Source organism: Babylonia areolata, chromosome 3 (genome assembly GCF_041734735.1).
Source record: "Babylonia areolata isolate BAREFJ2019XMU chromosome 3, ASM4173473v1, whole genome shotgun sequence".
In the NCBI taxonomy this organism is placed as follows: Eukaryota; Metazoa; Mollusca; class Gastropoda; order Neogastropoda; family Buccinidae; genus Babylonia; species Babylonia areolata.
Window position 1 is genome coordinate 49,323,802 of NC_134878.1, and position 24,679 is coordinate 49,348,480.

Below are 24,679 nucleotides of genomic sequence, written 5' to 3' on the forward strand. Positions count from 1 at the left end.
AAACCTGGCTAAACTGATTCTATGCCACTTGTTGGTTACAACTGTGATATATTTTTCTATTCCAAAAACATTTTTAAACTGATAGAACCAACTGTATTTTTCATTTGTTTCCATTTCATTTTTTAATGAGAGAGAGAGAGAGAGAGAGAGAGAGAGAGAGAGAGAGAGAGATAGATATGTGTGTGTGTGTGTGCATTTGCACACTTGTGTGAGTGTTCATGGGTGCACACAGGTTCACTGAGAGGGGTACATTTTTGACTCACTTATATAAACAAAATGAGTCTATGTTATAACCCAGTGTTCAGCTCTATGTGTGTATGTGTTCGTGTGTCCTTGGTAAACTTTAACACTGACATTTTCTTTGGAATAACTTTGTCAGTTGACACCTAATTTGATATAAAAACATGAAAATTCTGTTCTTTCTTCTCATTCTCATTACGATGACAAGGTACGTTTGGTATGAGCACAAAAAATATTTTTTAAAAGAAGTCAAAACATTGGCACCAAAATGTCATCGTTACATTTATATTTTCTATCTATATTACCTGGTACTTTAACTTCACATACTGAATACTGATTTGTAGCATTCAAAACATTTGCACCAAAATATCATCATTACATTTATATTTTGTATCTATAAAACCTGGTACTTTAACTCCACATACTGAATACTGATTTGTAGCATTCATTCTTATTATTTGTTGTTTAAATATGAACGTTTTTTCCTTAGTATGTAGGTTACATTGATGAATACATCTCTTTATAGCAGCCTACTAAATGGGGAATTATTCACAATGGGAATTAACTGATTTTTCAAACCAATCTTTCCCATCTAAAACTTTACGTTTAAAAATTATGACTCAATACATTGTGTTTTAGAGTCTGTGTGAAGGTCTTTCACTATGTGCAAGTGGTCTTTTTCGGAAAATACAATAATAGCACACACCTCTTTATGATAATGAGCGTGTGCACAGCTTCAGAGGACGCCATGTTGTTTCCTTCAGCATCTCCATTTCAAAATGCAGCATTCAAGTGATAACTGACAATAGCATGTGACTGGAAGGAGGCAAAGGAGGCCACCAAATGTTCATTCAGAGAAAGATTTGTGCATGTCTCATCACTTACTGGATTATGTCCCATATGACCACAACAAAAATCAAAATATTTTAATCGTACAGTTGTCAGTTGAGGAAAAAGGAAAACTCAACCAGTTAACTCCCTTGTGCTGCGGCACCATGAAAGGTGTAACTTCTCAAATATAAGCCTTTTTCCCCTCAAACGACGCTTTTTGACTCACTTATGCAAATAAAGTGACAGTAACTATATTATTGATGTGTTTTCTGCACATAAATATTTCAAAGTGGACACTGAATTAACTAGAATGAATATAAAAGAGAAACTGGATGGACTGTGTCATAGTTTCCGAGTGTAACTAAGCCTGTCAAACATAGATCTCCACAGATCTAGAGAAAACGGCTACATGTCATGGTGTGCTTGAGGCGATGGCAATGTCTCCTTTACCATGGACTTGAAAGAATTTCTTAAATGCCTGAGATAGACCAAAATAACATGATCTAAACAGTGTTATCACTTCCGAATACCGCAATCGATTCATCACCCTTAAAAAAAAAGAAGAAGCTTAAATGTTGATTTTTTAACATCATTGGTAGATGCACAATAGCCCTGTGACTAAAACTATTTCTTTCCACCTAAGTCTTGAAGACCTTGCCTCTCTTGTTATTCTTATTCAATTCAGTCATTTGCCCTACACAAACCTTGGGTAGGCTCAATCTCAAGGCTGAATAGTGTGTTGGGGTTTTGGTGGAGATCAGTCATCTGTGTTTGTTTTGTTGTGTTTTCTAAATGGGGATGTGGTGTAACTTAAATGAATCAGTCCACATACTTTGACACATCTTTGAAACTGAATCGGTTCTGTCTTGGCCTCAAGAGAATCGTTTGACTACACATGGTCTGTCTGATGCCTCACAGACAACATGACCACAGACAGCAGAGTCTGTGAAATACAAGACTGACCACTACACTACACATGGAAATAGGATGGGACAGAGCCTGCAGCCTACAGCATATTGTTTTTAAACAATCATATTTTTTCTATTAACCCATTCAACACTTGGGAGGTGAAGCCTCGGCAGCCTTCCCTGCTGAGTGAGTTTTTGGCTGATTAGCATGGATGGAATGGGTGCTTCGATTCAAATCTATCTCAAAAACTGTTCAATCCATTTTCACCACCATTATCATTTGAATGAAGCATCTTATGATGCCATTGCAGATTCGTCAACCTCTGGATCTTAATCACAACCAGAGTCCATAAAATTTCATCCATAACATGCTGCGCAATTAGCCTCTGACAGCTGGCCATTTTGATGCAGAAAAATGAAGAATTACTGCAGAAGTTTCGTTTGCTTGCAGTTTATGCGTATGTAGAAACATGGCAACAACTTTAATGACACAAATTTTGATGCCCAAACATTACTCAGGTGCAGGTTCATGCAACTGTTCAAAAGTGACTGAGCAGGACTGAATGAATTAAGTCTCATTTTTCTTGAATACTATTTAGAGGACAAAGGCATATACATTGATAGAAATTAAGCGTATTAGTGCCTGACAAAGAGACAACAAAAACCTGGACTCACTTGGGAAGCCGACATAAAGCCAAACACATCTTACTGCCAAGGGGGTCCTGTGAAGACAGAAAACAATCACTGGAAAATAAAAATAAAGCGTTGACACTACCCCATGCACCCAGTTATCTTTTTTAAAATACAAAAATGACACTCAATTTTATAAAAGTGACATGCCTGAAATTTGTCTTCTCTCTCTTGATAGAAACATCCAACTGCTTCCCGGACATTCAGAACTGGGTGACACATGATAAATTACAATAGAATGCTGACAAAACAGAGGCAATGCTCATAGGAACCAAACAACACAAGCCTAACAGTTTTGTTATGATGTTATGATGTACTTGCACTTACCGTGAAGCATAACAGTTTGGATATGAGGTACTTCAGAGGCAGTGGCAGCTTTCCCATGTAGTGCAGCGAACTCACACATGTATCCAAAGGATCGTCTTTACTGAAAACAGTAAGAAAAACATCAGTAATAATTATTTTTCTATTTTCAAGAATCTATTTCATTCATAGATAACTTGTGATGACAACACACAATCCCAAAACAAAGATGATGCCAGAAACTATACTTAATTCAGAATTCATATGAATAAAAAGAATCCAGAATAAAATAAAAAAAACAAAAAAAAAACCCATCACTATGGCGGGGGTGATTTACAATGTCACAATACATGGACCACTCTGAAGGAAGTCCACAATTCACAGCAACACAGGCAACTGTCACACACATCCAACTGAAACGTAATACTTCTCAAAATACCGAAGACTGAAAATAAAGACGAGAAAATCACTTCAACAAACATTAAGCGTGCTCAACTAAAAACCCCATCTTGCAGACTGCTCCCCTCAAAGAATGAAAAATCCATCGTCCTGGTCGACAACCACAACAACTCTCCCTGATATCTCAGCTTGGCTGCTTCCATCCCCAGTCAGTCATGTCAAGAACCATTTCCAGCAGCACACTCAAAAGTAATGAAAGAAGAAAAAGTCACCCCTGACAACTGTCTGTGTTCACCAACATGCTTCTCTTACCCGGATCTCCATTTCTATCTAATCCTAGAAAGAGATTGGCAGAAATCTTGATTTTAATGTTCATTTTCATCACTTTCTGTCATTTTCCAATTGTATGCTTTTTTTTTGCTTTTTTTTTTTTAAATTTTTTTTTTAATGCATTAAGCTCTTTGTTGAATTGAATGCACTAAGGTCTTTGTTGAATGATGTTTTTTTAATTTTTTTAATGCATTAGGCTCTTTGTTGAATGGTATGTTTTTTGGGTTTTTTTTAAATGCATTAAGCTCTTTGTCTTTGTTGAATGGTATGGTTTAAAAAAAAAGAAAAAAGAATTAAGGTCTTTGTTGAATGGTATGTGTTTTTTTTTTAATGCATTAAGCTCTTTGTTGAACGGTATGTTTTTTTAAAAATATGCATTAAGCTCTTTGTTGAATGGTATGTTGTTGTTGTTTTTTAATGCATTAAGGTCTTTGTTGAATAGTATGTTTTTTGAATGAATTATGGTCTTTGTTGAAAGGCATGTTATTTTAATGCATTAAACTCTTTGTCTTTGTTGAATGGTATGTTTAAAAAAAAAAAAAGAATTAACGTCTGTTGAATGGTATGTTTTTTGTTTTTTTTTAATGCATTAAGGTCTTTGCTGAAAGGTATGGGTTTTTTTTTGTAATGCATTAAGCGCTTTGCTGAAAGGTATGTTTTTTAATGCATTAAGTTCTTTGTTAAATGGTAATTTTTTTTTCAATGTGTTAAACTCTTTGTTGAATGGTATGTTTTTTTTTTAATGCATTAAGATCTTTGTTGAATGGTATGTTTTTTGAATGCATTCAGGTCTTTGTTGAATGGTATGTTTTTTGAATGCATTAAGGTCTTTGTTGAATGGTATGTTTTTTTTAATGCATTAAGCTCTTCGTTAAAAGGTATGTTTTTCTAATGCATTAAGATCTTTGTTGAATGGTGTTGTTGTTTTTTTAATGCATTAAGGTCTTTGTTGAATGGTATGGTTTTTTTTAATGCATTAAGCTCTTTGTTAAATGGTATATTTTTTTTTTTAATGCATTAAGGTCTTTGTTGAATGGTATGTTATTTTAATGCATGAAAGTCTTTTTTGAATGGTATGTTATTTGAATGCATTAAGGCCTTGTTGAATGGTATGATTTTTTAATGCATTAAACTCTTTGTTGAATGGTATGTTTTTTGAATGCATTAAGATCTTTGTTGAATTGTATGGGGGTTTTTTGGTAATGCATTAAGCTCTTTGTTGAACTGAATTCATTAAGATCTTTGTTGAATGGTGTTGGTGTTTTTTTTTTTAAATGCATTAAGGTCTCTGTTGAATGGTATGTTGTTTTTTTTTTAATGCATTAAGCTCTTTGTTAAATGGCTTTTTTTAATGCATTAAGGTCTTTGTTGAATGATATGTTATTTTAATGCATGAAAGTCTTTTTTGAGTGGTATGTTATTTGAATGCATTAAGGCCTTTGTTGAATGGTATGATTTTTTAATGCATTAAGGTCTTTGTTGAATGGTATGTTTTTTTAATGCATTAAGGTCTTTGTTGAATTGTATGGGTTTTTGTTTTTGTTTTTTGTAATGCATTCAGCTCTTTGTTGAACTGAATTCATTAAGCTCTTTGTTGAATGGTATGTTTTTGAATGCATCTCTTTATTAATTAGTTGGGTTTTTTTTAATGCATTAAGCACTTTGTTGGATGGTATGATTTTTTTACTGCAGTGTTGAATGCTGTGTTTTTGGAATGCATTAAGGTCTTTGTTGAATGGTATGTTATTTTTTAATGCATTAATCTCTCTGTTAAATGGTAAGGTTGTTTTTTTTTAATGCATTAAGCTCTTTGTTGAATGGTATGTTTTTTGGGTTTGTTTGTTTTTAATGCATTAAGGTCTTTCTTTAATAGTATGTTGTTTGAATGCATTAATCTCTTTGTTGAATGGTCTGTTTTTTGAATGATATGTTGTATTTTTTTTAATGCATTAAGGTCGTCTTTGTTGAATAGTATATTGGGTTTTTTTTTAATGCATTAAGGTCTTTGTTGAATGGTATGGGTTGTTTTTTTTAAACGCATTAAGCTCTTTGTTGAATAGTATGGGTTTTTTTCCAATGCATTCAACAATGATGTCTTTTGAATGCATTAAACTCTTTGTACAATGGTATGATTTTTGAATGCATGAAGCCCTTTGTTGAATGGTATGGTTTTTATAATGCATCAAGCTCTTTGTCTTTGTTGAATAGTATGGGTTTTTTTTAACGCATTAAGGTCTTTGTTGAATGGTATGTTTTTTGTTTTGTTTTAATGCATTAACCCTCTTGCATTCGGATTCTCTGAGGCCAAACTCCCCTAGATTTCGGATTCTTTTGGTGAGTTTAGCCTCAAAATGGGTATGTATAGTTCACGCTTCACCACAACCAAGAATAAACCTCTAGAGTCATGAAATTCGGTAGGTATGGTCATGAGGCTTTGTTCTGTCATGTGAGCGAGATTCTGTGTGTCTAGATGTGAAAGGTCGTGTCTCTGTCACCAAAATGTCACCAAATATGTCACATGCGATGGTGACAATTCTAATACAGCACACCAACATGCAGTTATTCCATGCACATGCACGTTAGTGTTGTGAAATGAAGCTGCGGCCTACCTGAGATGATCTGTCTCCTGTCTGCCAGTACAGTCCCAACAGGTAATCCAAAGAATGTCACACAACTAGTGTCAGTTGTCACAACTGAAGAGTTACTGGAGATAATTTCAAGCACAGTTCCATGTTGCTCTTATGTCACTGTTCTAAGCACTTTGTACAGATCTGTTTATATATGCACACAATGTGTTACTGTACAGTAAGGATAGTGAGTAGAGTGTCACTGCTAAGTGTCACAGAGTCACCAAAACTACAGGTAAGCACACACACACATAAACAAAAACAAGCTAGCTTGTCCTAATGTTGAGGCACATTCTGTCCATGATAGTCACGGAAACAGTCATTCCTGTGGAAGCAGAGAGGTACCTGGCAGAAAGAACACATATACGATGTTTCTACCCCTCGTCCCTTCGCCGTCCTGCGACCGTCTTTGATGCACTGCCGACAGACCCTACGTCTCCCTTTGATCTTTTCTAACTTGTGATGGTTGATGCTGGCCAAGGCAATGGGGGAATCTGGCACTGCTTTGCTGCGCCCTGCTTTGCGCTTCCTGGAGGTGAATCCTGCGCGAAGTTGTTCTGCAATGTCAGCGTGAAACATAAAGTGGTCATAGGTCTTGTTCACTGGGGCATGAGGTGACACTTCCCAGGTGAGGTAGGCCTGGACAATGCACAAGTTGACCAGAGAATGGAAAATGTAGCGCCACCATTTCTTGTTCTGATGACCAACAGGGTAGTAGGCGCGATACTGGTCTGACTTGTCAACGCCACCCATGTACTTGTTGTAGCTGGCGATGACTGTCGGCGTCACTTTGCCCTCCACTGTCGTCATACCTGGTGGCTGGTTGGTGCTGAGAAGGTAGATCTGACGGTTGTCTTTGTAGACTGTGGCCATCAGCGAGCCCTTCTGCATCTGCAGCAATTTTCCCTTCTCTTTCAATTTGGCAGTCTTGACCTCCTCTGGTAACCCTTTGCGGTTGACGTTGACAGTGGCACAGGCATATGTCCCATTTCGGGCCAGGTGTGTCATCAAGGGGACACTGGTGAAAAAACGATCAAAATACAGGTGCCTGTTTTGATGGTAGAAAGGTGATGCCAACATGTGAACGACTTCATGCCCAAGACTGATGGTGGTGTCTCTGCGACTTGCACGGCCGGTGTAAATATCAAATGCAACGCAGTACCCTGTCCTGGCGTCACACATCTCCCACACCTTGATGCCCCATTTGGTTGGCTTGGCTGGCATGTACTGCTTGAAAAATATCCGACCCTTGTACCCGATCATTGCCTCATCAATACTTAGTTCACGACCTGGATGGTAGTTGGTCCGGAACAAAGGAAGAATCATGTTGATGAAATTTCTCACCTTGTACAAGGGGTCATAGTCGGGGTGATCACGTGCAGGTGTGTTCGATGTGTTGCGCAGATGAAAGTACTGGTTGATTTTGAAAAACCGTGTTTTGGGCATGACACTGCTGATCCAGTTATTCCTGAAGCGAGGGTCGGTTGACCAGTAGCACCACAAACGTGGCAGACGATTGATCCCCATCATGATCAGCACAGAGAGATAGGCCCGCATTTCATCAGGTGTTGTTTCGTACCAAAGGGGGTCAGGTGTGCCCCGGGCTGCTTGTTTTTGTCGGGCATACCTGTTAGTCTCTTCTGCTGCAACCTGAAAAAATGTGATGGGTATAAACAAAAAAAAATAATCCAGAGGGGTGGCAGTGCTTGGCAGTGAATGTGCAGGGCCTGTCGGCTGCTGGAATGTGGCCACGTTGGTAGGCTGAGTAGCCGGTCGCCACGTGGTTTGCAGAGCGGCGAGTGGCACATTGTCCTCCGGATCACTTTCACCACTTTCTTCTTGATCGGAACCTAAATGTACATCAGAATCTTCTTCTAATTCTTCACACTCTTCAATCTGATCATATTTTGACACTTCTTCTAATATAAGACCTAATTCCTCGCTGAATAATCCTCGAACTCACTGGTGCATGCAGACGACGCCATTGTGAAAACCGGTCAGTTTCATTCACAACTCTCTACACGCAGTTTCCCTCCTTTCTTTGTGAATGGAAGTGGTGCTAGCATTCAAAAATAGCGATGCCAGATTATTGGACTATAGAAGGAAACTTTCCACCAACTTTTAGTGCCTGTTGAGCATAGTCACGGCGTCAGCACATGATGGAAAAGTACCACACACACGCAGCCGGCGCCAGACGCATTGAGGCGCTGCGCGCGCGCGAGCATGCCGGCTCCTACCGTTATCAGAAGGAAAGGGTTATTAAGCTCTTTGTTGAATAGTATGCTTTTTGAATGTATTAAACTCTTTGTTGAATGGTATGTCTTTTGAATGCATTAAACTCTTTGTACAATGGTATGATTTTTGAATGCATGAAGCCCTCTGTTAAATGGTGTTTTTTTTTTAATGCATCAACCTCTATGTCTTTGTTGAATGGTTTGGTTTTTTTTAATGCATTAAGGTCTTTGTTGAATGGTATGTTTTTTTTTGTAATTCATTAAGCTCTTTGTTGAATAGTATGTTTTTGTAGAATGGTATGTTTTTTGAATGCATTAAACTCTTTGTTGAGTGGTACTGGTCAAGGGTTTTATTAAGGTACCAAGGTTTTTTTTCAAGAGCCTGAAGGGTGGGCAAAACAAATTCTTTCCAAGGTTTTTCCAGCCCTGAAAATTGTTCTCTCATTTCTCCAAGACCTTTTCGGCCCTGAAAATGGTTCTCCCATCTTTTCAAGACTTTTTTTTTCTCCAAATTTCAATGACTGTAAAAACCCAGTGAATAAATACACAAAGAAAGAAAGAAAGAAAGAAAGAAAGAAAGAAGCACAGCTTACAGGAGTGGGTAGAGGTCAGCCCCGCCGTCTCCAGAGGTACCTCTTACCATCAGCTCACAAAAGGCCTCAAAAGCTCTGGGCGGTTTGAAGGGGACAACCTGTCACACACACACACACACACACACACACACACACACACACACGCATCTCATGATTATATCATTGTCTCCAATATCAAACAGACCTGTCACACACACTGAGAGCACATAATTATGTGATTGTCTCCCATGTCAAACAGACCTGTCACACACACACACACAGAGCACACAAACGGCACATGATAATGTGATTGTCTCCCATGTCAGACCTGAGATGAATTAGCCATGGTAATTGTCTCCCATGTCAAACAGACCTGTCACACACAGATTACATTATTATGAGTGTGTATTTGCTTGTTTGCTTGCATGTTTGTGTGTGTGCACATGCTTGTTTACTGTAAACACCACAAGCTCCATGTCTGGGACATGTCAGAATCAGTCTGAATTTATTGCTCTTATTGTTGTTAGGATTATTATCATTATCATTATTACTATTAATATCATTATTATCATCACTGTTATTATTATCATCATCATTATTATGTTTATTATTATTATTATTATTTACCAGGTGGCCCTTTTGTTCCAGAGCAGCCAGAGCAGGTGTCAGAATCAGTCTGCATTTCTTGTTCTTATTGTTATTAGTATCATCATCATCATGATTAATATTAATGTTATTACTGTCATCATCATTTACCTGGTGGCCCTTTTGTTCCAGAGCATCCTTGGCCTCCAGAACAGCACGAACACAGGTGGGGTGTGCGGGCATGCCTTCAATGGAGGTGTAGAACCCGATGCGCAGCGGCCCTTTGTGCTCAAACACCTGTCCGGAACCCGAAGGAGAACGATCAGTTTCAGTTTCTCAAGGATGCATCACTGCTTTCTGACAAATCCGTGTATGCTGCACCACATCTGCCAGGCAGATGCCTGACCAGCAGCATGGCCCCTTGTGCTTAGTCAGGCCTTGAGTGCAGGCGTATGTATTTTGTCTACCTCTCCAAGATGATTTCTTCTGCGGGTTTTTTTTTTGCCAGAGGACAACACTTACGATAACAATGGTTCCTTTTTAGTGCACCAAAGTGCATGCTGCACATGGGACCTCGGTTTTTCATCTCATGGAAGAGACTATGTGCTCAGTTTTCCAGTCACACTTGGGGGAAAGGGCAAGTCTGAAAGGAGCTTTTGGAAGACAATACATTGTGATTTTCCTCCTGTTGAAGTCGGGAGCGCTGCTACATTGTAAGTGGTATAGTCACACACACACACACACACACACACACACACACACACACACACACACACACACACACACTAAAAAGCCTCAGTGAAAAACACACACATCCACCCACCCACGCACCCAGTGAAAAATCTAAGCCAATATCCAAGCAGCAAGACCATCACCTCATCTCTGAAGGAAATTGGAGGGACAGTGGAGTCCATGTCATGCATCTTGTGCTGAGTGTACAGTCCCCGGGTCAGCTGTATCAGGCTGGCCATGTCCCTCGCCATTGGCTGAACGGATCCAAGCACTGGTGTCACACAGATTCAAAGAAATCTAATCCTTTTGCCCCTTCTAGAGTGTAGAGGATACAATAACAATACGTGCACACTGAATCACAACTTCATTCAGTACAACATCAGACTGAACAGACATGCACACACATGAAGCTCACACACACACACACACACACACACTAATAATCTAAAATAAAACAAATCAAACGTCAACATACTGACAAATACATTCCAGATGTAAGGAAACATTACACACCCTTCCCAAGTTTTACGAACTGACTTAAATGGAGCGCGAGTCTTGTGTAGGAGCAGCTGTACAAAGCCATAGTGACCGAACATGTTCAGGCCTGGGTTGATGGGGCAGGGTATCATCCACAGGGGTAAGCCAGATCTGTGCCAAGGAGACTACAGCAACTCCAAAACTTTCATTGCTGAGCTGTCCAACCCATATGACGCTTTCACTGATGACTGCGACAATTTCAAGTTTGATAAATATATGCTACTGTATCCAGTGTTATGTGACACCAGGTTCGACACAAGTATAGTAGTCATGGTCATAGGCTTGCTTGGGATAGTGCACAAAGGGGCTGCATTTGGATTATCTCTGCTGGGACTGTGCAAGAGAGACAGAAAACTCCTTGCCTGATTTCTGAGCATGTCAGTAATGACTGGGTCTAGGAGGGTACAGGCAAGAAGTTGTTGGTTGTCTCAGCTCGGCTTGGTCTGATTCCTGACATCAGATGGAGAGGGATAGGGGGATGAGAAAGCAGACAGAGGCAGAATATGTGGAAGGCCCCGGCTCCTTCCCAGAGTTGAGTGTGCTATGGGCTTAAATGGAAAGACCACACAGTCGAATATCATCCACTTTACGGATGTGTTCTTCTGTGTTTTGCTCTAATACCCTTACCAACACTGCAAGTGTCTTATCTGTTGGGCCTGGCTGATGCCCGGATATCATTATGCCAAGAAGCATAAAGTACAGCCTTGTCAGTTAGACCCAAACCTAAATGGACCTCCATAGCATCCTCCTCCTCCTCCTCTACTTCTTCATCGTCAATATAAAATAAGTGCCAAATCAAGTGGCATTACATGCCCTGCTCTCATGGTGACCTCAGTTTCCATACCACTCCACTTCCATGCTTGGGGTGAGTCCTGTCAATGTCTGTAGTGTCAGTACATTCATAGGGGACTGTCACTGGAGGGACATGGTGGAGGTCTTCCCTTTGAGAGGGGTGGGGATGGGAATCGTCGCTCACAGTCTAGTTCCACAACTAAGCCATTATTGTTATCAGTAGGGGGCTTAGTAGGTGGTGTCCTAGTACGATAAATAAGAACAGGCACTACTGAACACCATCAAAGTTTACTCAGCAGCAGTGCAAGGACTCCTTTGGTGTGTGGCCTTCTGGCGACGTACCATTGATGGTTCCCTGCGGACTGCTGATGCTGGGACTGTGAAAGATGAACTCATGTGTGGATGTGCATGGAGGACTCAGAATGAGTGGAGTGAGAGTAATGCCACTGAAATGGTGCAGATGGTGGGGTAGCATAATATATATATATATATATATATATATATATATATATATATATTGGAAGGGAGAGAAGCATACACAGAGAAAGAGAGAAGAGGTGCCGGGAGAGAGGGGGCAGGGGAAGAAAGAAATGGGGGGAGCACACACACATGCGCATACACGCATACACACACACATTCTGTCATACTTGAAACTAATATTTTGATAGCTGAAGGATGGAAGTCTGGAAACCAGAACTGGATCCGTTGCTGGTTTGGATTTGTCTTTGCTACGCTTCTGCGATGTAAAGGAAATTTTCTTCCTAAAATTACATTTAAGTAACATACTTACCGTAACCCACTAGATCAGACTCCGGCAGGGGTATGACATTCCTGTCCTGTGCAAACTACTATCCGCCTATGTGGAGAAAACTAAAGTAGCTACAGCCGATAACCTCCCGGAAGCAGGTAACCTCCCCTTTGCCCCCCTGACTAGCGCCCTCTTTTTCCGGCAGCCATCTTGACTCCTATTCCTGTGCTCTTCATAAAGTTGATTTGATATGTCTCTATCTATGCATCTATACATTCATGAATGAATATATGTACAATCTATCCATATAGGTTGAAAGCTTACCTGCTGTTTCTCCCTTTAACAGAGGTAAGTGTCCCTTGTTCCTGAAAGTGAAAAAAATCATGTTCTTGATACATGTTCCAAAGTGACACTATAAAGAACGGCTGCCATCAAGAAATGCACACACAATATACTTCAAGTGCAATACTTTGCGCAAGAAAGTCCACACAATCCTCTTATTTTCTTCCTGTCCTCTATGCTAACCAGTCAAACATCACTCCTAACACAAACTTGTTTTTTTTTTCCTGATTCATCTTTGTGTTGCTAATACTCAGACAGAAACATCTTTGTATCACCACCACTCAGGAAGAGACATTACAGTGCTACCACTACTCAGGAAAAATCATTGTTGCGTTACCACCACTCGTAAACATGTTATCTATGTGTTATCTACTGATAAAGAAACATTTTAAACACTTTGTGCCACCACTACTAAGAAAGAAAGACAGACGCACTTGCTGCTCAGTGGCCAGGTTAAAAAAGATTTTAAAAGAGAAAGGGGAAAGGAGAAAAGACCACAAAAAAATGGATGGACAGTTAATTCATCTGCTCTCTATTCAGCCAAGTTCAAGATCATATCCAGTTCAACTCAATCAAGGTGCTTACAGCTGAGCTGACTGCATAGGAGCTGTCTCAGTGCTGCGACTACCTGTCAGTTTGAAATCATTCTGTCATAGTCATGAAAACAACAACAGAGTCAGCAAGTGAGTGAATGACAGAAAGAACAGATGTAGAGGTGAAGGATGAAGATATAAGACAGCACAAGACATAAGACACAAAAATATAGAGAAAGAGAAAATTACATAAATCATCTGCACGCAGCAGGACTATCACAATGACAAATGGAAAGGAACACAGCAGTAGTGTAAACAGAAACAGGTCATCAGAAGACATACAAACAACAGCAACAACAAAAACCCAATCAGCCACAAAACCATGTGAAGCGTATTCTACAATGAACTCACAGGAATCATTCCACTGTAGCTTTCAGACTGTAGGCCCCAGAGAAAGTGACCCAGAGAATGTGAACGCTGCCACCAGTTAACACGATAACAAAAAAAAACAAAACCACCATGTAAGCATATCATCCACTGACTTACAGGGTTCTCTCTGCGGTAGCTTTCAGACTGTAAGCCTCACAGAAGGTGGCCAGCATGCGAACGCTGCCATCAGTTAACATGATAACAATGAACACACCATGTAAGCATATCCTCCACCGACTCACAGGGCTCTTTGAGCTGTAGCTTTCAGGCTGTAAGCCCCACAGAAGGTGGCCGGGACTCGAACGCTGCCACCAATGTCGGAGCCAATGCCGATGATGGAGCCACCTGCACCCAGCAGTGCCCCCTCTCCGCCAGACGACCCCCCAGGACCTCGCTCCAGGCAGTAGGGGTTGGAGGTTCGACCAAAGATGGGATTGGAGCAAGCGTATCTGTGCAGACATTAAAACAATAAGGGCTTTGTTGTGGTTTTTGTGTGTGTGTTGTTGTTTTTTTGTTGTTGTTTTTTCAGGAGGTTTCATTAGTTTGTTTTTTCTTCTCAAAACAGTTATTAATTAAACACAATACACAGAGAGCATCAAGAATGTATGACACAATACACAGAGAGCATCAAGAATGAATGACTTAACTCATACAGGGTGCATAGACATTTCAACGTTTAGGTTGAGTGTTCACAGTGCCAGTGTACACAGACAACATCGAGAACAGTTATACAAAAGAAAACAGAATTTACATATTCACTGACTATGTACTTAGTGTGGTTTAGCATCATGAAGGACTGAAGTGACAAGGTCTGGTTTTGTGGGGGGCTATTTGTTCAGGTTTTTGAAATCAACACACAATATATCAATGTATCTGTTTCTAAACCCCCAAGAAGTACCTTTGTATAGACCGTGTACTTCAAATCCTTTTTTTTTTTAATGCACACACACACACACACACACACACACACACACACATACACACACTTTTTTTTTCTTTTTCTTTTTTTGCAGCTTCTCTGTTCCCACCCCAAACAAAAACAAACAAAAAACACACATATCAGCCATTAAAACAACAACACACACACACACAAAAAAAACAAAACAAAAAAAAACAGAAACAAAAAACCCAACCCATATTACATCATTGAGACAATCTACGTAATCAGGTGAAACTTCACCTCCAAAAACAAAATCACTTCCTCATTCCCTTCTGTTATAGACTTCTACACCACCCACCCCTTCCCCACCCCCACTGTCCCATCACCCTCTCCCCGTCCTCCCTCAACCACTCCCCACTTGACATGAACTTCTTGCCTTGCCTTGCCTTGCCCCTGCCCAATCCCATGCTGTGTTCCTTCCTTCTTTCCTTCCTTCTTTCTTTCTTTCTTTCTTTCTCTCATCATCACCTGCAAACCCGACCCATACTTTTCCTTCCTGCCAACAAACTTTCTCTGCTTTCTTCACAAGCTGTTTGGTGCTTCCGACAACAAACTGACAGTGTGGAAAACTGAATGATATTGAATAATAACAGCAACAGCAACTACAGCACCATCAACAACAAAGACACTAATATACTGAAGGTTTTTTTCCCCAAGGAAAAAAACAATAACAACATGCAAACATATGATAAATATTTGAACAAGTCATTGACTAGTTGATTTGCATTGCTTCTGGAAATGTCAGAAACTCTGGGGGCAATGGTTGAGAGCTTTTGACTGACATTTTCTATTTCATACTGGTGATGCTTTTTGACTATCAGAGTAATTATTTGGTCAACCATTGTGTTTTCATTCGTGCCATTAAACAAGGATTTCATTGTTCATTTGCCTCTTTGTTTGCTTACAAAACAAAAACATGCTTGGTAGAGACATGCAAAAATCATTAATGGATAAAGACATGAAATTTGATTTCAAATGTAGCAAAACTGACTGGGTTGTGAAGATTTAAATGAGAGTGTGGGTAATTTTTCACCCATGAGGTACATCAAAGGTTAAAAATTATTTCTAAAAAGATGCATGAAATCAAAAAAACTACTGTCTAAAGTTATAACAGCACATGGTTCTTGTCTGTAACTCACGCCAGCAAGCCCTGAGGGATGTTGGTGCGAACAAACGGCACAGCTCCAAGACTCTTCAAAAGCTGAAACATAAAGCTGACTGACAAACATATGTTATTTGTACACTGTCTGCAGCTCCCACGGAGTGAAACGTTGACCTAGTGGTAATGTGTCTGCCTAGGAAGCAATAGAATTTTAGTACATTGGATTGAATCCACATTTGTCAGTATTTTCTTTCCCTCCACAAGACTGGAATGGTGGTCTGGATGCTAGTCATTCAGATGAGACAATGAAGTGAGGTCCTGCGTGCATCCTGCACTTGTCTGTTAAACAACCTGCAGCAACAAAAGGGTTGTTCATGGCAAACTTATGTAGAAAATTCCTCTTTGATAGGAAAACAAATACACTTGCTTTTTATATAAAAAAAGGTGGTGCTGCACTGTAGCTAGGAGGTCTCCCTGAGGAGAGCAGCCCAAACTTCATACAGGGAAATCTATTGTGACAAAGAGCAATACAATACAATATAGAGGAAAGCTACTTTCGTTTTCTCTGCATAGGCAGGTAGTAGTTTGCACAGGACAGGAATCAGACCCCTGCCGGAGTCTGCACTAGTGGGTCACGGTTAAGTATGTGTAATTATATACAATACATTCAAGTCCTGTCTTTACAATTTAATAGTCATTTCAACACAAAACTAAGTGTATATTGTTCTCACTCTGCAGAACAACAAACAGGCCCATTGTAAGGGGGCCTCAAGTGCTGTACAAGTCTAGTCAAAGCATGTGTTAACAACAAAACTCTCTGGACTTTTCCCCATTGTTTCTATCAATTCACTGTACTCAATCTATCAGAGGTACTTACATCACATGAGACAAGGCCCAAGTTTCTGTGTCGTGTGATGGTTGCACCCATATGATGGCTGGGTGAAGAAGCTAAGAGTTGTGAACAATAATGGAAAGCACCTGTGAATGTGGATAGGTATTTTGTATTTCTCTTACTAGTTCAGCTCATTAACACATACCCACCCATTAGAATCCTGCATGTGTCTGCAGATTTAATATTTGAAAAAAAACCTGAACTTTTATGTGTGTCAAAAGGTCTCAAAGTTTGGTTTTTTTTAAATCGCTATAGCTAAATGCAGGTCCTCACAAAAAAAAAAGAAAAAGAAAAAAAAAAAGAAAAGGAAGAAAAATTGCACATTGTAATTTGAACAGAATATTAACTTTCTAAAATCTGCCGTCTCAGCTGAGATCTCAATATCACAAGCTCCTGTGCACAGCATCTCACACACTCAGCCAAACTTTCCGGACTGTCCATGTGGATTGATGCATTCATTTAAAATGAATAGAGTAAAAAAATAAATAAATAAAAATACTGAAGACAAAACAACAGAATAGGTTCAGTGGATAATTATGCATGCATGCGCCACACAGAGACAGACACACACACACAGACACATAGACACACACACACACACACACACACACACACAAACATTCACTAATTCCCCCCTTTTTATTGTTAATCATGTTCACATTCATTCTCTCCCTTACACACCAAAGACACCACCACTGAAACATGTATACCTGCACAATATCAGCATCCTTGTCCGCAGGCTTCCCTACGAGAGGGGTGAATCCCACAGTGCAGTCGTATCCCTGTCAACAATGATCGAATGCACAAATCATATATGATAACCTATCAATTTTCTGTTCATATAACAACAAACTTTGTTTTCAACTCAATAATGGTTTCCGGTCTATACACAAGTACAGAAGTTTATTGTTCAACATGTGCAGAAGTAAAATACAAATGAAATTAGACAAAGTTAAAAAAAAAAAAAGGTAAAACATAATAACATACACCCACACAGACAAACACACACAAACGCTGTCCTTATCACCTGCCAATCTCAAACCTAAAACACTTTTGCAATGTACTTGAAATCATATATGGTTTTAGCCAGAATTGATTTACTGTGAAAATAAAGTCAGGTGACAGGAGAGGTTGGTTTGATTTTTTTAAAACAAAATTTACATATATGATTGATACCCACTGTTTTTAACTGCAAATGATGCTTGCATGCACGTGTATATACTCATGAGCTCACACACACACATGCACACACCATGCATGCACGCACACACACACACACACACACACACACACACACATCACAAGGAAGCAGAGTCACTGACCTTGATGAAGATACTTTCCTTGATGCTGACAGGAATTCCATGCAGAGGTCCACGCTGCTCAGGTCTCAGCTGATCCAACTGCTTGGCCATTGCCTGCAGTGGTTGTTTAAAAATTCCTTCAGTCTTCCTAAATACTTCTAAAAGGAACACAACTACACCATGACAATAACTCCTGCTGCTGTCTAGGCTTAGCACCCTTGCTTTCATCTGGAAAAATGGTGGCACATGCTGATGTGATAAATCTGAAACATGTTAACTCACTCAGTACAGCCAGTCCTCTCTTCTCCTCTACACAGACCCATCGGATGTCCAGTGGGTGTCTGAATGACCCAACCTTTAGCTTTCGTCGTCAGAATTGTGGTATTCTTTGTCAACATTCACCTCTTCAGTATAAGAGCCTTCCGCTTGCAATATTTTGATGGTGGTGATTGGGGTGAAACGCTGTTAACGTCGTCTCTTTCGCTGTTCGTATGGAGAGAGTTAATGATTTGCCTGGTCAAATCAAGCTTAGTAAGCCTACTTCACAGAGTTGAACTGTTTCGGTTGTTTACACAGGGGTACGAACACACCACCCCTCAGTATCACACTGTTGTCCACCTTTCACAACACAATAACAATCCTTGGAACAATGGCCTGGCGATAATGCAACCAACTGGGAAGTGATTGTACAGGTTTGAATCCTATATATAGACCAGACTGGGTCAACGACATTCTTACCCTTTTAAGTTCCAATATCTGTCATTCTGACTCACTTACCTCTGCCTCAACTATAGGTTCAGTGATGCAGTTCAATTGGTCATTGACTTCCAGAGCCTGTGGGTAAGAAATGAAAGCAGGAATAATCATAAAAACTAGAAAAAGGACTGTATACAAGACATGTATAAACACACACACACACACACACACACACACAAGGTAAGGGCTGTCTCCAGATCATTTACTATGGGAAATACATTCACTGCCATTGCTGAGACATGTGCAGGGACCACCACTTCTAACTCCGCATACACTGTTACATACATGCACTAGGTGAACAAAACCACTGGCATGTAAACAAATGTAAACATTAAAAGGAAAGATAGGGTCGGTCCGTTATTATGATACAGAAGACAGATCTTTTATTCTTTTTTTGTGTGTATTAGGTTAAGATAGAGGAGGAGGAGAGAGAGGATGGACGATAGAAAAGCTTCAATATCAAACAAACAACTCACACTAGGGCAACAATAAACCCAGACAGATGTAATCACTTGTCATACATGTTTAGAATGCATACATCAGAATGCTAGAACATCAAAAAACCCTGGCAAATGTACATAGACATCGAATATTCTTAAAATTCATGCCTCAAGACACACTGGGGCAATTGCTGTGCCAGACAATAGGGGAAAGACTGAAAGTGATTAGTTAAGGTGTGTGGGGGAAAGTGGTGCATGAAAGGTAAATATGAGTTTGTGAAAGAAGAAAAAGAAAGATGTGGGAAAAAAAGAGGAGGATGGAGGCCCCACAAAAAAAAAAAGGGGAAAAAAAAGGAAAAAAAGGGAAAAAAGAGGAGGTTGGAGGCCCCACTAAAAAAAAAAAGGAGAAAAAAACAAAAAAAAACAAAAACAATGGCCTCTTTCCTTTAGAAAGAGTTCAAATGCCCCTCTCCACACCCAGCCACCACCTTGCCGTCTCCAGGGTGATCAGCCCCTCCCTTCTATATATTCTATCCCATCCACTAAAAAGCATCTTCGTACAATCTTTCTTCTTTTTTTTTCCTTTTTTTTTTTTGCGTTTGTTTTCCTCTACTGTCATGTTGTTCTGGATATGTAACAGTTCCATGTGTCGGTGTCAAGATTTTTGAAGCATTCAAAAATCCATTCACACATCACAAACAAAACTGTGTGCCTAAGTATTCTTCTTTTTCTGCATTCATGCAGGCTTATCTGTATACTGTTGTTGGTAGGTTTTTCTTTTGGCAAGCATACTCAAAATTTCAGAAATCAGTACAGGTATGACATATACACTTTTTAAAAATTACCTTTCTTTGGTAAGCTCTCAAAACCTCCACTGCCTTGAGCTCGCCTTTTTGGAGTTTGGCCTTCAAGTCGTCCATGCCGAGGCTGACTATCATGGCATCTTTTTCTCGATTCAACTGTGACAAGGCACAACAGTGCTACAATAAAGTTGTGTTTTTTTAATGTGCACACAACAGAGGAGTCATTATCTAAAACACTCACTCTCAAACACACACACACACACACACACACACACATACATACACACCACAAAAGAGCCACAAACATGCAAACACACACACACACACACACACACACACACACACACATACATACACACCACAAAAGAGCCACAAACATGCAAACACACACACACACACACACACACAGACACACACACACACACACACACACAGAGTCAAATTAACATCCTGCTGTAATGATGAATATAAACTCTACATGAAATTTAAAATCTAACCACAAATGAAAAATCTAAACAGAACAGAAGCATTTACATATGTACAACTCTTTGCATTTAATGAAAAATATAACACACACACACACACACACACACACACACACACACACACACACACACAAATGGCATTAATCAACACACACACAAACACATTCATTATCAGTTATTTCTCTTGTTGAATGAATGACTTCCCTTCTACAAAGACCAGCAGCTTTCCTGATTTGTGTTTCTGTTTGTTTCAATAATAAAAATATTCATATTTGATTCCACCCTGCATCTCACACAAACCACACAACTTCCCCCTCTCTCCTGCCTTTTTATTTGTTCATCTTAATTCTAAATGATGACATTCAAATGTGGAAATTAATACTTTAGCAAGGTGTTTATAATCACCAAGATGTAATGATAAAAACAAAGACAAAGAGACATGTATAGAGATTTTATTGCACCTATGTTGCAAGACACAGGAAAATGTTGTGCTTATTCACTCCTCCTTACACACCACTGCATATTTCCAAAGAACAACACACATTCAATGAATTTAACTCACTCACAAAGAAACAAGTATGTATAAAAGTTAATGTGATGGAGGGAGGGATGGACTCCAGATGATAATTACATAATTAATGACATAATCATGTATGCATGTATGATAGTCATATCCACATAGGACCATCAGAACAGCAGGGGAAGCAACTGTCCTGACTAACTGGGGCAGAATTTGATTACAGTGGAGAGTGTCTTGCCCAAGTTACAGCCCCACTCTTGGCCAAGAGGCCTTTAGGATAGTTGGCACTGGGATGGTCCCCAGTGGTCAACTGGCCCCCATGGCTGCAACACTAAGAGTCAGTGCAATCTTGCCTTCCAGTTATAGTCCTTCAAAAAAGACTAAGCTGTAAATGAATTCCTACTGCAGTGGAGAGCCCGCTGATACTACAGCTCTCATTTTGCAGTTAGCCTGACTGTAAGCTTAACTCACTCAGTACGGCCAGTCCTCTCTTCTCCTCTACACAGACCCCTCGGATGTCCAGTGGGTGTCTGAATGACCCAACCTTTAGCTTCCGTCATCAGAATTGTGGTATTCTTTGTCAATATTCACCTCTTCAGTATAAGAGCCTTTTGCTTGCAATATTTTGATGATGGTAATTGGGGTGAAACACTGTTAATGTCGTCTCTTTCACCGTTCATATGGAGAGAGTTAAAGATACTTCTTTGTAATTAATCATGATTGTTCCTCCTCCACACACAAACACAAAACCACATGCACACCATCACACGGTTTGTCAATCACCTCCTGCTGGTTCAAGTAGTCCTTCAGCTTCTGACATGCCTTCTTGGCAGCCAGGCCTCTCTCCTTCCCTATCTGCCGGGCACGGTAGTAACGATAACCTCGCACCGCCACATAGGACAAGGCAGCACCAATCACCACTCCTCCCACAACCTGTCCATACATATGCACAAAGTGCATGCATGTATACATGTATATGCATGTATACATGTATACTCACACACACAACACACACACACACACACGCACTCTCTCTCACACACAAACACACACACACTGAACTGCTGGATCCCAGCTGTTGCATCATTCAGCTGGAGTGTTCCTAAGTGTGACTTAAGCTACAGATATCACTGTATTGATTTTTTTTTTTTTTAATCATTAGTTAATTGGTGTTATAATTTAGTAGTAACAGGTTGTTGACTGCACTGCTTTAATGAATCCTTTCTTTGTACATTTCCATTTTCTTCATATGCACACATACACACACACTCACAACCACATACACAAGCAAACATGCGTGCACTCACACACACACACGCACACACACAAACAAACACACACACACACACACACACACACACACGCACACGCACACTCATGCTCCTCACCCAACAAACCTCCACTTTATCTCAAAGAAAATTTTCTGTTTTAATTTAATTTAAATGTTCAATGCAGACAATAAAAGTCTTGAAATTGAAAAAAAAAAAAAAAAAAAAAAAAAAAAATCAAAGTCGACTAACTTTGTGAGTCAAGCCAGGCTGAATGTCCTCCAAGCAATCAGAGACTCTGCCAGCCAGATGGTGATGACCATGTCCGTGCAGAAACATCGGCATTGTGCCTCTTGGTGGAAAGGCCACACAGCTGATACCTGTGAAAAAAACTCATTCATGCATAAAATAGTGTTTGTGATTTAATGAAATAGGATCCCTGTTGCTAAGTTATAGCTCTAGGAGAGGAGCGTTTTAGTGTCTATGCACCACTAAGTCTGTCACCTTATACTTTTTTATACAGAGGTTCTAGCATGTCACTTTGATTGTGTGTATCACATCACATACCTTACGCTTTTTATATAGGGGTTGTATATATCTTACTGCAGCTGTGTGTCAACACATCTATGTGTACAAGTCACCTTTCTTCTTCTTCTTTTTTTTTTTAGAAAGGTGTTGTGTTTCTCACTACAACTTTTTATGTATCACATACTCTGAAACTTTTACAAGCTTTTCTTGTTAGCCTAACTTTGTCCAGCAAAGTTAGAGGATTAAAGTGTCTGTGGCATTTATAAAATGATAAAACCTGTTTGTGAAAAAAACAATGATGCACTATTTTCATATACTAATAAAATTCACTAACATGCACACAAAAAATCCTCACAAGGATAAATAAATTGAAGTGATTAAATGAAGAACAAATTAGCACTATAACCCATACTGATTAATCATTCACATGAATGCTCAAGAACAACTGGCTTACAAAGGTGATTTTATGTGAAGAATAATATAAAATGAAAACAAAGCTTGCACAGACGTGCTAAAGTGTCAGGTGAGAAATTGATGTTTTGGAAGTAACTTTTACTTTTTAGGATGAAGTGAAGGAGCTAGAGGCATAGGCTTTTACTGAAGAGAATGGGAGCTTGATCGTTCCATGCCGAGTTAAGAGTCAGAGACATAGAAAGAACACAAGTTTACCACGGACACACACACACACACACACACACACACACAGACAGACAACCGAACACCGGGTTAAAACATACTCACTTTGTTTACACAAGTGAGTCAAAAATGTATAACTTCAATGAGAAACAGTCTGTCCCCAATACATTGAACACTCAGTTGTGGAAACCTTTTGTGAACAAGTAAAAAATGCTGTGCGCACCGAAACAAGAAAATGCAACAGAAATGAGATGGGGCGAGAAGCCCACACTACTACTTATCTCACCTTCTCAATGAACTGCGGCAAATGTTGAGAACAGAAGAAAACACACAGAAAAATAGACTGGTGTGCTTGAAAACTGGACGAATTCACTGTCAAATTCGATTCTCTTCCCGGCGCCTTTGTTCAGGTAAACTGGAGTAGAGTTGAGTCTAACGACCTATAGGCGTGGCGCCCTTAAGGTCAAGTTGTTCGTGGCTACGGCCGTGACAGGAAAACTGCTGCACATCGAATTTTGCCGGCGTTGTCCTCTTTACGCCCGATACGCCCCCGTGTTCGGTAACTGGTCCCACGGCTCGTTAATCCCTCTCAAAAAGATCCAAAAGCAGGCAAATACACATGCATGTATACAGTTGTGTGTTGATACTGCTTCCTGCTTGATCACAGATGTTCTGTGGAATGATCAATGTGTTGTAAATGTGTTCTCTTCTTACAACCGTCCGCCTGCAGAGTTGTGCAGCAGTGCGCGACTTGAGTGCTGCGGCCCGCTTTAGTGTGGGTTCACTGCCTCAGTTTTACGTCACACCTCTCTCTGTGTGTGTCAGATTCTCTCTCTCTCTCTCTCTCTCTCTCAAAAAAGGAGACGAAACCAATCCAGATAACTACAGAGGCATAGCTTTACTTAGCGTTGTCAAGAAGGTATTTACGGCCATTTTGAACAAAAGATTGTGCCACTGGGCTGAAAATGAAAGCAAAATCAGTAAAGAACAGGCAGGTTTCCGTCAGTAAAAACTATTCGACAATTGACCATATTTTTACCTTGACTACAATAATAATCTCTCTCTCTCTCTGTCGTCCGAGTCTGTCTTTCTCTCCCTATCTGTCTCTCTGTCTCTCTCCGGGGTCAGCCCCCCCCTCTCTCTCTCTCTCTCAGTCTGTCGTCTGTCTATCTCTCT

The 24,679-nt window shown here is 39.9% G+C and overlaps 1 protein-coding gene across 3 annotated transcripts in view; it reads right to left on the reverse strand.

Moving 5' to 3' along the window:
* The window catches only part of LOC143280062 (fatty-acid amide hydrolase 1-like), a 38,558-nt gene extending 14,324 nt beyond the window's left edge, over positions 1–24,234 (reverse strand). The window contains exons 1-15 of one of the 3 annotated variants that reach the window (XR_013054987.1): positions 23,790–24,233; positions 22,592–22,719; positions 21,855–22,004; positions 20,109–20,222; positions 18,845–18,901; positions 18,089–18,181; positions 17,477–17,548; positions 15,912–15,973; positions 14,075–14,281; positions 12,853–12,893; positions 10,595–10,722; positions 9,891–10,016; positions 9,156–9,253; positions 2,997–3,096; positions 2,655–2,701 (exon numbers count right to left, since the gene is read on the reverse strand). Coding sequence is in view for 2 of the 3 variants with exons in the window: in XM_076584558.1 (XP_076440673.1) it covers positions 2,655–2,701; positions 2,997–3,096; positions 9,156–9,253; positions 9,891–10,016; positions 10,595–10,722; positions 12,853–12,893; positions 14,075–14,281; positions 15,912–15,973; positions 17,477–17,548; positions 18,089–18,181; positions 18,845–18,901; positions 20,109–20,222; positions 21,855–22,004; positions 22,592–22,684 (1,388 nt within the window). In the remaining variant the exon portion in view is untranslated. Of the gene's footprint in view, positions 1–2,654; positions 2,702–2,996; positions 3,097–9,155; positions 9,254–9,890; positions 10,017–10,594; positions 10,723–12,852; positions 12,894–14,074; positions 14,282–15,911; positions 15,974–17,476; positions 17,549–18,088; positions 18,182–18,844; positions 18,902–20,108; positions 20,223–21,854; positions 22,005–22,591; positions 22,720–23,789 lie in introns of all 3 variants that reach the window. The other 2 variants (XM_076584558.1, XM_076584557.1) reach the window with 2 other exon arrangements.
* Between the last annotated feature and the right edge of the window lie 445 nt (positions 24,235–24,679).